This window comes from Carcharhinus amblyrhynchos, chromosome 8 (genome assembly GCF_965287045.1).
Source record: "Carcharhinus amblyrhynchos chromosome 8, sCarAmb.v2.hapA, whole genome shotgun sequence".
Lineage (NCBI taxonomy): Eukaryota > Metazoa > Chordata > Chondrichthyes > Carcharhiniformes > Carcharhinidae > Carcharhinus > Carcharhinus amblyrhynchos.
In genome coordinates this window covers 71,913,956-71,929,327 of record NC_137331.1, presented here as the reverse complement: position 1 = coordinate 71,929,327, position 15,372 = coordinate 71,913,956, and the positions used below count along the sequence as shown (strand labels likewise).

The following is a 15,372-nucleotide window of genomic DNA, read 5'->3' as shown; positions in this document are numbered from 1 at the left end:
AGCCTCCACCACTTCAACGGGCAGAGAATTCCAGAGATTCACCACCCTTTGAGTGAAGAAGTTCCACCTCAACTCCGTTCTAAACCGCCTCCCCTTTATCTTGAGGCTGTGCTCCCTAGTCCTACTGTCTTTTTTGAGCGGGAAGAGTCTCTCCACCTCTATCCTATCCATCCCATTCATCATCTTATACGTCTCAATGAGATCTCCCCTCATTCTTCTAAACTCTAACGAGTACAAGCCTAGTTTATTCAGCCTCTCCTCATAGCTCAACCCCCTCAACTCCGGTATCAGCCTAGTAAACCTCCTCTGCACTCCCTCCAAGGCCAAAATATCCTTGCGCAGGTGCGGCGCCCAAAACTGCACACAGTACTCCAGCTGCGGCCTCACCAATGCCCTACACAGCTGCAGCAAGACCTCCCTACTTTTATATTCAATCCCCCTCGCTATGAAGGCCAGCATCCCATTCGCCTTCCTGACCACCTGCTGCACCTGCAGGCTGGGTTTTTGCGACTCATGCACAAGGACCCCGAGGTCCCTCTGCACCGTCGCCTGCTGCAGTTTTTCGCCACGTAAGTAATAGTCCTTCCTACCATTCTTCCTACCAAAGTGGACCACCTCACACTTGCCAACATTAAATTCCATTTGCCATTTCATAAGAACATAAGAAATAGGAGCAGGAGTAGGCCATCTAGCCCTTCGAGCCTGCCCCGCCATTCAATAAGATCATGGCTGATCTGTCGTGGCTCAGTTCCACTTTCCCGCCCTCTCCCCATAACCCTTAATCCCTTCTCTTATCAAAAACCCATCAACCCGCTTCTTAAAAATATTTAGCGAGGCAGCCTCCACCACTTCAACGGGCAGAGAATTCCAGAGATTCACCACCCTTTGAGTGAAGAAGTTCCTCCTCAACTCCGTTCTAAACCGCCTCCCCTTTATCTTGAGGCTGTGCCCCCTAGTCCTACTGTCTTTTTTGAGCAGGAAGAGTCTCTCCACCTCTATCCTATCCATCCCATTCATCATCTTATACGTCTCAATGAGATCTCCCCTCATTCTTCTAAACTCTAACGAGTACAAGCCTAGTTTATTCAGCCTCTCCTCATAGCTCAATCCCCTCAACTCCGGTATCAGCCTAGTAAACCTCCTCTGCACTCCCTCCAGGGCCAAAATATCCTTGCGCAGGTGCGGCGCCCAAAACTGCACACAGTACTCCAGCTGCGGCCTCACCAATGCCCTATACAGCTGCAGCAAGACCTCCCTACTTTTATATTCAATCCCCCTCGCTATGAAGGCCAGCATCCCATTCGCCTTCCTGACCACCTGCTGCACCTGCAAGCTGGGTTTTTGCGATTCATGCACAAGGACCCCGAGGTCCCTCTGCACCGTCGCCTGCTGCAGTTTTTCGCCACGTAAGTAATAGTCCTTCCTACCATTCTTCCTACCAAAGTGGACCACCTCACACTTGCCAACATTAAATTCCATTTGCCATTTCCTGGCCCATTCGCCCAGCCTATCTAGATCCTTCTGCAGACTCTCCACACCCTCCGCACAATTTGCCGTTCCCCCAATCTTGGTGTCATCAGCAAATTTCGACACCCTGCACTCGGTTCCCTCCTCCAGATCATCTATATAAATGGTAAATAGCTGAGGCCCCAGCACCGACCCCTGGGGCACCCCACTAGTCACCAACCGCCAATCCGAATAGCACCCATTGACCCCCACTCTCTGCCTCCTACTTGACAACCAATCCTCTATCCACTCTAACACCCTACCCCCAACTCCATGTCCCCTGACCTTCTGCAATAACCTCTTGTGAGGTACCTTGTCAAACGCCTTCTGAAAATCCAGAAAGACCACATCCACCGGCTCTCCTCTATCCACTGCCCTAGACACATCCTCATAGAACTCCAGTAAATTTGTCAGACACGACTTCCCTTTAATGAAACCGTGTTGCGTCCGCCCTATCAAGCAATTCCCTTCAAGATGCCTCGCAATTTCCTGCTTAATGATGGATTCTAACATTTTACCTACCACAGACGTTAAACTAACCGGCCTATAATTCCCCGCCTTTTGCCTGGCACCCTTCTTAAACAACGGCGTAACATTAGCCGTTTTCCAATCTTCCGGCACTTCCCCGGAATCCAGCGACGTCTGGAAAATAACCACCAAGGCATCCACTATCACCTCCGCCATTTCTTTCAGAACCCTCGGATGCATTCCATCCGGTCCTGGGGACTTGTCCACAATCAGCCCCTCCAGTCTGTCGAGCACCACCTCTCTAGTAACAGTAATGTCATTAAGACCCTCCATTCCTACCACCTTTCCATCGCTAACACCCAGCAAATTATTCACGTCCTCCTCCGTGAAGACAGAAACAAAAAAGTTATTCAAGACCTTCGCCATATCCCCATCCCCTACCACTAGCTCCCCTTTCTCATCCTCTAAAGGACCAACGTTCACCCTAGCCAGCCTCTTCCTTTTTATATATTTATAAAAACTCTTGCTATCCTTTTTTATATTAAGTGCTAGCCCAGCCTCATAGCTTCTCCTACCCTCCTTTATCAACTTCTTTGTCAATCTTTGTTGACATTTAAACCTTTCCCAATCCTCTTCTCGCCCACTGCTCTTAGCTACTCTAAATTCCTCCGCTTTTAATTTAACACTTTCCTTCACCTCCTTCGTTATCCACGGCTTATTACCTCTCTTCCTACTGTCCTTTTTAACCATCGGAATAAATTTCTGCTGAGCACCAAGAAAGATCTCCTTAAAGATCCTCCACTGCTCCTCAGCAGACCTACCTTCCAACACATTCCCCCAGTCCACATTCGCCAATTCTTCTCTCATCCTACCATACTCCCCTCTATTCAAACAAAGGACGCGTGTCCGGGAACCCACTTTCTCCTCCTCCATCTGCACCAGAAACTCCACCATACAATGATCACTCTCTCCAAGAGGATCCTTCACCGCAAGGTCCCTAATTCTACCCGCCTCATTACATAGCACCAGATCCAAGATAGCTTGCTCCCTCGTCGGCTCCAACACACACTGTTCAAGGAAATTATCCCGGCAGCATTCCAAGAACTCCTCCTCGAGCCCACCTCGTCCAACTGGCCCATTCGCCCAGCCTATCTAGATCCTTCTGCAGACTCTCCACACCCTCCGCACAATTTGCCTTTCCCCCAATCTTGGTGTCATCAGCAAATTTCGACACCCTACACTCGGTTCCCTCCTCCAGATCATCTATATAAATGGTAAATAGCTGAGGCCCCAGCACCGACCCCTGGGGCACCCCACTAGTCACCAACCGCCAATCCGAATAGCACCCATTGACCCCCACTCTCTGCCTCCTATTTGACAACCAATCCTCTATCCACGCTAACACCCTACCCCCAACTCCATGTTCCCTGACCTTCTGCAATAACCTCTTGTGAGGTACCTTGTCAAATGCCTTCTGAAAATCCAGAAAGACCACATCCACCGGCTCTCCTCTATCCACCGCCCTAGACACATCCTCATAGAACTCCAGTAAATTTGTCAGACACGACTTCCCTTTAATGAAACCGTGTTGTGTCTGCCCTGTCAAGCAATTCCCTTCAAGATGCCTCGCAATTTCCTCCTTAATGACGGATTCTAACATTTTACCTACCACAGACATTACATGAAGTGCTAGAAAGGATAATAAGACATTTAAGATAGAAAGGTGACATAATTAATGATCTAATCAAACTTAGGATAAACCTCTAATTTGAATGGATTGCTTCCATGTGTATTAAAAGATGCTGAGGGAAGATAGCAAAGGTACAATTAGATATATAAAGAAAAATTATGGGAAAAGAAAATAATACCCGTAGCCTGTTAACGTGATTCATATATTTAAAACATTAGAATAGGTTCAAGGAACAATAAATCAGTTGCTTAACCTCAGTGGTATGAAAGATGGACCATGATTTGCCTATCCAGCTGCGCTACTTTTTTAGCACAGCTGGCTGAGAGATTCTTGCATCGCAGGGTTTCATACTCTGCTAGCATCTTGCAGCACCTGATTTCCAGTGGCATCAGATCTGTGCTGGCAATCGATGAGGGGGAGGGCAAAGACCATTTAAATGGTGATTTGCATAGAAAATAACCCTCCCCCTCCAGAGTAGTTCCCTCCAGGGGGGTTTGGAGTAACTCTCCACTAATGGGGAACTAGTGGCCTGACCCTGCTGGAGTGAAGGGGGGCAATTGGGGCCTCCAGTGGGTCGGGCGGTAGGGAGGTGCCCTCTGGGCATTGGCACTGCCCATCAGGCATTCCAAAGGCATGGGGCAGGTAGGGACAAGGCCGAGGGAGCTGGGCCTAATGGTGTCAGGACCTAAGGAGCGAGAGGTGGGTGTGTGGGGTCCCACTCTGCATAGGGATTGGTTGGGGAACAAAGGAGGGCCACAATTAGGGTGTAGGGAGTTACCTGGGGAGGGCGGTCAGCTTGCTGGGGGTGTCGGCAATGCTGGGGAGTGGGGGTCAGGACTGTGGGGGTAGGGAATCAGGGAAGGGCTCACGATCAAGGCAGGCTGGGTTGGGTGGGGGGGGGGGGGGAGCGGGGGGGGGGGGGGGGGAGGTTTAGAGCTGGTTTGGGAATAGTTGGGGGGGCCAGCAATTGGGCTGGTGGTGGTGGTGGTGGTGGGGGGGGCAGCAATGCAGGGATCATGAAGCTGGTCAGCAATCAACTGGACTGCAATCGGGAGGCATTCAGTGTGGAGCAGCTGTACATGTGCCGATCTTGGCACTGACAGATTTTAAAGAGGGCCATGCTTGATCAAATGTGCTGACTTATTTGAAGAAATAATAGGTTATGTGAAGGTAACTTGGTTGATATAATGTATTTGGATTTTCAAAAGGCCTTCAATAAGGTACTATATAGTGAACTCATGAATAAGTTGTTCCAGTACAGCTGTATCATTCCAGTACAGCATCTACCCAATAATTTGAACAATTGACCAGCTATGTCCTTTTCACAAAAAGCAGGACAAAACCTATCTGTCCAATTGCTAATCTATCAGTTTACTCTCGATAATCAGCAAAATGGTGAAAGGCATGTTGACAGTTCTATCAAGTGGCACTTGCTCAGCAATCACTAGCTCACTGATGATCAGTTGGGCTTCTGACAGGGCTACTTAGCTCCATGGCCATAGTCAAAACATGGACAGAAGAGCTGAATTCCTGGGATGAGGTGTTAACACCAAGCCATCAATGAACATGGCGTCAAGGAACCTTGAACTTTGGGGAATTAAACCAGTGGGAATCGGGGAAAATTCTATTTGTTGAAATCATACCTAGTGGTGTAAATATCTAGTTCTTGGTTCATGTGTTTTAGAATATAACTTTCAGGTTTAGGAATTAAAACTTTAACCATAGAAAATGGGGTACATGCAATTAAAACAAGCTTGTAGTTTATTATATTTAACAGGTTGAGGCCATGTTGATCTGAGAGCTTTATGGCTAGAAAGGTAAGATCATAAAGGAGCAGGTGGGCTTACTTAGCGAAAGAACTGGAGATGTGTCATCCACAATCCATTCAGTAAAGACACATTCAAGGATGTTTTGGGAGTTAGAGCTAATTTAGTTTGAAAGTATTGTGAATCCTGAAGGGTTGTAAAATCTGTTTATTTCATAAGTTCAAAGAAGGAATTTTAACCAGAAGATTTATTCGAGCACATCCCAGAGTATGCCACATCATTGTGGAGTGGGTTGAGGTTAGGGAACTTGTCCAGTTTTAACTTATCTGGGCCTTTAGTGAGAGGGGAACTAGCAGCTTGGACCTGGTGTGTGCAGTTTGCAGCTCTCTGAGAAAAGACAGCCATGGTACATGATTGTTGGTTAGACCTGAACTGTAGGCAGAAAAATAAACTTCTTCATTCAATTGTGGAATGTAGGTGAGGCTTAATTTCAGTTCGAATTTTGTAATGGAATAGAAGCTGAATGATTGCCAAGTATGAAACCAGTGGGAGAATTTACAGTCCTCCTCAGAGTCTTGTGGTATAAGAAAGCACCCAGAAGATTAGGTTTGAAGCATTGAGAAGAAAACTAGAACTAAGGAGTGAGACATACACAGTCAAAAAATGGTAAATTAAAGTATTACCTCTTAAAATAGCTGGTGTTGTGGAGCATTAATCGTCTCCAGAGGAGTGGTATTCTGATGGCTGTTTTCCACAGAAATAAATAGCTTTAAGATTAATGTGTCTTTTGCGAGAATTCTTGGGGGAAGTAAATAAAACTTGAGTGCATAGCATATGTAGTTAGAGTGTTTAGTGCGTTTAATGCTTACTTTGTTTTGAATGTTTTACATACAATAAAATTTGCTTTTGTTGAAAAATGTGAAATATTGTCATGTAGTTCAGTTGGTTAACATTAGGTATGCAGACTTCTCTTTAAATGTTAACAGTTCCTAACCAGATCATATTAAGAGCAAAAAGGAAGATTGTTGTGGTTATTATATGCCAAATCATCTCATTCCCAGATATTGCTGCAGGAGTTCCTCCAATAGTGCCCTAAAACCAACCATCTTCAGCTGTTTCATCAATGACCTCTTCTCCAACATAACATCAGAAGTAGGAATGTTCTCTGATGATTGTACAGTGTCCAATAATATATAAAATTCCTCAAGTAATGTAGCAGTCCACATGGACAGCATTCAGCCTTGGGTCAGTAACAAGTAGCAAGTAATATTCATGCCACAGAAACATTCTGTGAATGTTCTGAGAATTTCAGGACTTGCAGATTAAACCAAATTGTGAGGTAGAGTGAATAATGAGGAAGGATGCAATAAAATACAAGAAAATTGTATGAACTAAGATTTAGAAGATTTTCCATGTGGTGTGTTTAATAAAGTACCATGTGGCGCATTTAAATAGGAAGAATAAGGAGACCAGGCCAAAAGGAAAAAAGGGATTAATGGATCTAGATCCACTGGTCACTAAAAATAACAGGGTAATGTAGCCATAAAAACAAAATACTGAGCATTGGGGTTCACCTCAGGAGAGAACGCTGAAAAGCAGAGAAGTTCCTTCAAACTTAAAAACAATCTTTGTTAGATCACATTAACAGTACTTTGTACATTTCTGATCTTCTTCTTACAAAAGGATATACAAGCCCTGGAGAAGTTCTGAACTATGAAGTTTTACCTATCAAAAAAGAATGAATTGACCAGGGCTTTTTTTCGGTAGTAATGAAAAGAATGAGCTGAATTGATGGGCCCTTAAGAGTTTGAAAGACCAGATGTATAGAAGATGTTTCCAATGTGGGACAGATTAAAACTAGATGCTATAAATATAGGATTGCTGCCAGTAAATTTAGTAGGGATTCAGAAGAAATATATTTACAGTCATAGAAGTTTACAGCATGGAAACAGGCCCTTTGGCCCAACTTGTCCATGCAGCCCTTTTTAAAACCCCTAAGCTAATCCCAAATGCCCGCATTTGGCCCATATCCTTCTATACCCATCATACCCATGTAATTATCTAAATGCTTTTTAAAAGATAAAATTGTATCCGCCTCTACTACTACCACCTCTGGCAGCTTGTTCCAGACACTCTCCACCCTGTGCGAAAAAATTTCCCCTCTGGACACTTTTGTATCTCTCCCCTTCACGTTAAATCTATGCCATCTAGTTTTAGACTCCCCTATCTTTGAGAAAAGATATTGACTATCTACCTTGTCTATGCCCTTCATTATTTTTATAGACCCCTATAAGGTCACTCCTCAGCCTCGTACGCTCCACAGCAAAAAGTCCCAGTCTATTCAGCCTCTTCTTATAACTCAATCCATCAAGTCTCGGTAGCATCCTAGTAAATCTTTTCTGCACTCTTTCTAGTTTAATAATATCCTTCCTATAATAGGGTGACCAGAATTGCACACAGCATTCCAAGTGTGGCCTTACCAACGTTTTGTACAACTGTAACAAGATATCCCAACTCCTGTATTCAGTGTTCTGACCAATGAAACCATGCGTGCCAAATGCCTTCTTGACTACAATGTCCACCTGTGACTCCAGTTTCAAGGAGCTATGAACATGGACCCCAAGATTGCTTTGTTCTGTAACTCTCCCCAATGCCCTATCATTAACTGAGTAACTCCTGCTCTGGTTCAATCTACCAAAATGCATCACCTCGCATTTGTCCAAATTAAACTCCATCTGCTATTCGTTAGCCCAATGGCCTAATTGATCAAGATCCCATTGCAATTGGAGATAACTTTCTTCACTGTCCACTATGCCAACAATCTTGGTGTCATCTGCAAACTTACTGACCATGCCCCCTATATTCTTATCCAAATTATTAATATAAGTGTGGACCCATCACTGATCTCTGAGGCACACCACTGGTTACAGGCCTCCAGTTTGAAAAACAATTCTACTACCACCCTTTGAAGCCAATTTTGTATCCATTTAGATACCTCACCCTGGACTCCGTGAGATTTAACTTTATGCAACAATTTGCCATACAGTACCTTGTCAAAGGCCTTGCTAAAGTCCATGTAGACAACATCAACTGCACTGCCCTCATCCAACTTGTGGTTCCCCTTCAAAAAAATTCAAATTTGTGAGACATGATTTTCCACTCACAAAGCTATGCTGACTGTCCCTAATCAGTCCTTGCATCTCTAAATGCCTGTAGATCCTGTCACTCAAAATACCTTCCAACAATTTACCCACCACAGATGTGATATTTCTCCAAAGAGTAATTTGAATATGGAACTCACCACCATGAGAAGTAGTTAAGATGACGGTCGTAGCTGTATTTAAGGTGAAGCAAGGTGAGCACCTAAGAAAGAAAGGAGTAGAAAGGTACACTGATAGAGTCAGGTGAAGAGGGTGGGAGGAACTGCCTGCTAAGAGCATTGCCGATATTTGTACATTGAGAATGACAACCTTAATGAGATCCAATTATCTATCGGTTCCCAAAGAACCAAGGTTCAGTATAAGTCACTGCCCTCAGAAAGAAATGGCAGTTGTCTCTCTTGTACACAAAGACTAAATCATATTTTCAGTAAGACATCTTGCTCAGTATCATTACATAACTCATTTCTCATACTGAGATCTACAAATGTTTTGTTTTTACTATAAGATACTGACAATTTAAAGTAGCATGCTTTGCCCCAAATAATTAATAAGCTGCTCTTAGCACCCTTGTTTAAATTAAAACTTTTGCAAACTTTTCAAATGTTAATTTGTGAGTATTTCCTTTTCACAATTTCAAAAATTTCAAGTGCTTTTTGAAGTTGACTGTCGAATTCTTGCCCCATATATAATTTAGCCATTTTGTCCGCTTGTTAGGCTCACTACAGTCAAACTGATGATGAGAGTTATGTGAGAACTGATGATGATGAAAGCTGCATTCGAACTGATGATGAAGAAGGTCTAACCACTGGCTTCACTGAAGAATGGAATGAACATATGAAGCGTCTTATGACAAAAAAATAATTTTATAAGTAATGTGAGGACTATAGCGCAGTTGTTTTAAAAGTTTCTAGTTCAATGTGTTGACAGACATTTCTTTTACTAAAGGCTGGGTTTATCAGCATCTTCTTTATATGCTTCATCTGAGAACAGGATTCAGGATAACACAACTGCAGTTATCACCAAGCTGAATATTTGGTGTTGCTCTTTCAAATATGGCAGTATTAGTATTAAAAGAGATAATTCTACACATGTGTGATCAATATATCCGTTTACACTCCTGATATTGATACACTTTCACTTTGGTTTCTAGATAAACTGTGCAGTACTTTGACAAAAAACAGTTACATATTTTTTCAACTGTGATAAACCTATTTTGGTGAAATGCACTTAAAAATCAAATAATAGGGCACTACATATGAGTATTTATTCAAAATTATAACCCATAAACTATAATTTTCAGCATTTTTAATAAAATGCACAGGTCTATAAAATGAAAGAACTGTGAACTGTCAAGGATGCTCATAGCTAATTCTGTTCTTATACTTCTTTGAACCTTAGGTGCCAAAAACAAATCCAGAATCAAAGTAGAACTTAGTTCATTTAATTCCTTTCTTGTGATTAATATAATGGGTTAAGCAATATTTTAAACAAGCATGACTATTGCTAACTTAAAAAGGTATACTTTGTTTTTTGTTTTGTTTTCTGTTTATATAATTTTAAGGCCTTCAACTTGGACATACTGGTATATACATATTACTGGATGTGCTTTGGAAATTTTTAAGTTTGAAATGTGTATTACCTTAGTTGCCTATCCGTGTAGTATGCATATTGTGAGGAAAGAATAGTTATTTCGAATAACCTATGTAGAATTGCAAATGTTGTAAAGAAAGCAGCAAGTGAGAATTCAGGGTTTGAGAAGTTTTGTGGCTTCTGTTCAATTAATCCACTGGTAATGCATGTGGATGGTTTTAGACACTATTCTCCAAAGTACTACTTAATTTAAAGTGTTAATGATCAGTATAAAACAATTTATTCAATTCCATGTGTCATAGTAACAATTCTACGTAAAGCTGAATTGATCTAGGGGTTGATTTTTTTCCAGAAATTATTCTTGCCTATAATTTGCGAATAATTGTCATTGAAACTTTCCATTAGAGTTGCCAACCATGTATTACTTTTTAGTTGCAACATCACAAAATTAAAAAAGTTTGATATTGACATGATTATAACACGCTAAATAATTAGTGAACATGCACAACAAATGTATTATTTATAACATAAGAATTTCTAAAAATTCATATGTGATAACCATGCAAATATTTTCCCTGAAAGCGTGTAGATATCTTGACAGTAAAATAATGTTGGAAATTGGTGTTATTTAATTGATATCAGTTAAAAAAAGTAGAGAGAAATATGTTAATTATCAATTGACCTCTAATAGTTTATTTAAAGAGAATGGATATTCAACAGAGATAAAAAGAAAAAAACACGTGAATGCTGGAAGATTTCAGATATGGTTAAAGCTGTTGTGAGAGAGAGAGGCTTGGCATGTTTTAGAATTAACCTGCACAAGACTGTGGCCTTCACTGTGAAACAATCTGTACTCTGTTAGTGCATGAAGTGATGAATCGTCTGGTTTTGTTGCACAGCCCTATTTCTTTTATTTATTTTGACTGACTTTTCCCAGCTACATAGATTTATTAATGTAGACACAGACTGTATATACTTAAAGTCTTTGTTGCTGAGTTTAGGCTGCATAAATTCAGCAAAATGGCCGTGAATAAAAACCATATTCTTATTCTGTCCAAAATAATGGGCATTTAATTTCCACCAAAAATATATGACTACACCACATATAAATTAACTACAACTAATATATTGAATGTCTCCAAATGGAGGAGCAGTAACTTTGGAAGCACTAAAGGTTCAATGTACTACACTGTTGATGTAATAAAACTACTGATCTATGTTTTGTATTGTTAAGTATTGTATCCATACGTACAATGTGTTGGAACAAGCTGGGGACTTGCCATGTTTTAAGATTGTCCAAGTATTTAACTGTGTGTCTGTATTTTGGAATGGAATATTTCTTCATTAAAGAGAGAATTTTTAAAAAGGCTGGCAGGTAGGGTCCATCCTGCATTTCTTCCTTTGCAACTTGTGTCTTATTATTTGTTTTGATAATAGTGTTAATTATGCGATTGTAGTTCGGGCTAAGTTTTCTAAGCGTTTGGTGAGTGAACAAATTAGAAACATTTTACATAAACATCAGTCAGAAAATTGGTATGATCATTGAAACTCTCCAGACTAAGACAACAAAACCCATAATGATTTGAATAATATTTTCCAATATATTAGCCATCTTCTTTCCAACACTTTTATTAATCCTGTTTCTCCTTTCTAGTCCCAATACCAAACTTTCTTCTATCCCTGCTGCGTGAATTTAAATTCTCTCTGCTGTTTACGCTGGGAGGATTTTGGTGATGTTTTGGTTCAGTTAAAGGCCATAAAGTTCCTCATTCCAGAAATCACTCCAGTGCCAAAAATATGTACTTTTTTCTCCAGTGCAAGCCCTGACCCATGCTTTGATTTTCCCAATTTTCTTAATACATCCATTACTTTTTACTTTATATACCAGCCAATTGCAGGGCTGTCTCTTTGATGATCAGAGATTTATAACTAGACCAAATAATAAAACCTGCTGTCTATCTCATTTCCCCCTCTTCCCCATCCTTTGTTGTGAGTGAAAGAAAAGTAACGGTTGAACATTGCTCTGTCCCAAATCCACCATGCAAAATAAAAATTACTAAAAATCCCAAAACATACTGATGGCCACAAATGGTTATAATGTCTTAGAAAATATTTTGACAAATAATCCCAATTTTCCTCTTGAAGACTTTCAAAGCATAAAACCTGAGGTCTGTAACCATATCAGTGCCACATCTTTGCTGGGGTTTTACAACAAGGGGCACAGCTCAGTCGCAAGTACCCTCTCAGGTGACATGCCTTGTTAACATACAGTTCCACAGTCCTGAAATGTAGCCATGGAGACAGAGTTCCTCAGGTAAGCATACTTCATTTCATTGACAAGAAACAAGTGTTTGTGTATGATGTACAAGGATTTGGTTGATATAGGTAATAAGGAACTTAGATAAAGGAGAACCAATGGACGTGATTTATTTAGATTTCCAAAAGGCCTTTGACAAGGTGCCGAATAGGAGACTGTTAAATAAGTTAAGAGCCCATGGTATTACAGGTAAGATCGTGGCATGGATAGAGGATTGACTGATGGGTGGACGGCAGAGAGTGGGGATAAAGGGGTTTTTCAGGATGGCAGCCGGTGACTAGTGGTTGATGCTATGACTATAACTTTTCAAAATATACATTAACAATTTGGAAGAAAGAACTGAGGCACTGTTGCTAAGTTTGCAGATGATACAAAGATATGTAGAGGGACAGGTAGTATTGAGGAAGCAGGGGGGCTGCAGAAGGACTTGGACAGTTTAGGAAAGTGGGCAAAGAAGTGGCAGATGGAATATAAGGTGGACAAGTGTGATATTATGCACTTTGGAAGAACGAATGGAGGCATAGACTATTTTTTAAATGGAGAATTGCTTAGGAAATCGGCAACACAAAGGGACTTGGGAGTCCTTGATCAAGATTCTCTTAAGGTTAACATGCAAGTTCAGATGGCAGCTAGGAAGGCAAATGCAATATTAGCATTCATATCAAGGTGGCTAGAATAGAAGAACAGGGATGTACTTCTGAGGCCGAATAAGACTCTGGTCAGACCCCACTTTGAGTATTGTGAGCTGTTTTGGGCCCCATATCTAAGGGAGGCTATGCTGGCCTTGGAAAGGGTCCAGAGGAGGTTTACAAGAATGATCCCTGGAATGAAGAGCTTGTCATATAAGGAATGGTTGAGGACTCTGGTTCAGTACTCATTGGCGTTTAGAAGGATGAGGGGGGATCTTAAACTTACAGGATACTGCGAAGCCTGGATAGAGTGTACACGGAGAGGATGTTTCCACTAGTAGGTCACACATTGCGCTAAAGGTATGACCCTTTCAAACAGATGAGGAGGAATTTCTTAAGCCAGAGTGTGGTGAGTCTGTGGAACTCTTTGTCACAGAGGGCTGTGGAGGCTAGGTCATTGAGTGTCTTTAAGACACAGATAGGTTATTGATTAATAAGGGGATCAGGGGTTATGGGGAAAAGCAGGAGAATGGGGATGAGAATAATACCAGCCATGATTGAATGCTGGAGCAGACTTGATGGGCCGAGTGGCCTAATTCTATTCTTATGTCTTATGATCTTATGGTAAGCCTCTTGTAAAGCCCCACCTACTGGCAGTGAATTTTTTATACCTTTTTTCCAAATGACAACCCATGCCACCAGTTGAAATGACACCACAAATTGGTGTTGCAAAAATTCTTACCATGAAGTGAATTCAAAGAACAAAACTTAGCTACCAACAAGATACTTTGACCACAGTCTTTGAAATTGGCAAACAGATTGAGAAGTCATGTTGAATTTGTAAAAGACACCAATTAGCTTTCATCTGGAGTACCGTGTCTAGTTCTGGATGCCACATTTGAGGAACAATGTGGAGACATTGGAGAGAGTTCAAAGGAGATTCACAAGAATGATTCCAGGTATAAAGAAGCGGAGCTAATAGGATAGATTGGAGAGGTTGGGACTGTTTTCCTTGAAGACAAGAAGCCTGAGAGATAACTTGAGAGAGGTATTCAAGATCCCGAGGGATGTGGACATGGTAAATAGTGGGAAACTACTCCTACTCAAGAGAAAGCATTAAAAACCCACAGAATTCAAAATCATTTGAAAAAGCAGCAGAAATGATGCAAAAAAGTGTTTTTTTTCACTCAGAGAATGGTTGGAGAATGGAATAAACTTCCTGAGGGTACTGGAGGCAAGTTTGATTGAGATATTAAAAAGGGTTGCTATCTGATTGCTATTTGAAAAAGAGGATGTACAAGGTTATGGGATGAGGCAAAGGAGGGGTACTAGGTAAAATGCTCTTTCCAAGGTCCAGTGCAGGCCAAATGGCCACCTCCTGCACTGTGAAAATCTAAAGTACTGCTTAAAATCTTCAGTGTTATCATAACAAATGTAGCAATCCTGCATGATCACTTGTATTTATAGTAGCCAATCGATGTCTTTGTAGCACTACAATGCATTCCAAAATCCTCCAGCTCCAGGCCAATCTGAAACCCTAAAGACAGTCTCAACTTGCATTAAAGCCTTTGGCCACAGAGGATACAGACTTGGCGTTTCTGTTTTTACATTGGGCTAGGAGCAACCTATTTAGTTCCTTCAGTCTGTTCTGCCATTCAGTGAGATCATGAATGACCTGTATCCTGACTCAACTCATATCCCTTAATAGCAATCCATAGTAAACAATATCTCAATCTCATATTTAAACTGAACGATTAATCTTGTTTCAATTGCGGTTTGCTTTTGACAGGTTGTTGAGTTCTTGACAACTATCTTTCAGTGTTTCATTAATCTTACTGTTTACCTTAATAGTATGAGTTGTGGCTCAGGTGGTCATACAAGGTGTGAGTTCAAAGCCTGCTACAAAGACTTTGGGCTGGATTTTACGTTGAGGGTGGTCTCCTTGCACCCCAGCATACATTTCAGAGGCAAACTGGCATCTGCTTAGCTAGGTTGCCCCTCTTCCATTTTAAGTCCATTGGTTTCCCCATTTCACTCACTTGGGCTAAAGATGGGCTGCCCACCCAATGTCTCCCTACCACACATAAGATCAGGACTGGGTGTGGGGTGGGTTGAGTACGCTGTTGATGGCACTGTGACCCAATTTATTGGTCTAATTCCCTGCTTTCCAGTCTGCGGCTGGGCCATAAAATTCAGCTCTTGAGCACAGATTCATGGTGGCACTGTGGTTATCACTGCTGCCTCA

The 15,372-nt window shown here is 41.6% G+C and overlaps 1 protein-coding gene across 10 annotated transcripts in view; it reads left to right on the top strand.

The window, feature by feature from the left end:
- Positions 1-11,552, top strand: part of dtna (dystrobrevin, alpha) — a 195,408-nt gene extending 183,856 nt beyond the window's left edge. For 6 of the 10 annotated variants that reach the window (XM_080194256.1, XM_080194255.1, XM_080194253.1 and 3 more), the window contains one exon: positions 9,306-11,552. In XM_080194256.1, the coding sequence (XP_080050382.1) occupies positions 9,306-9,452 (147 nt within the window). In that variant the 3' untranslated portion in view covers positions 9,453-11,552. The remainder of the gene's footprint in view (positions 1-9,305) is intronic. The other 4 variants (XM_080194261.1, XM_080194260.1, XM_080194259.1 and 1 more) reach the window with 1 other exon arrangement.
- Positions 11,553-15,372: the final 3,820 nt, after the last annotated feature.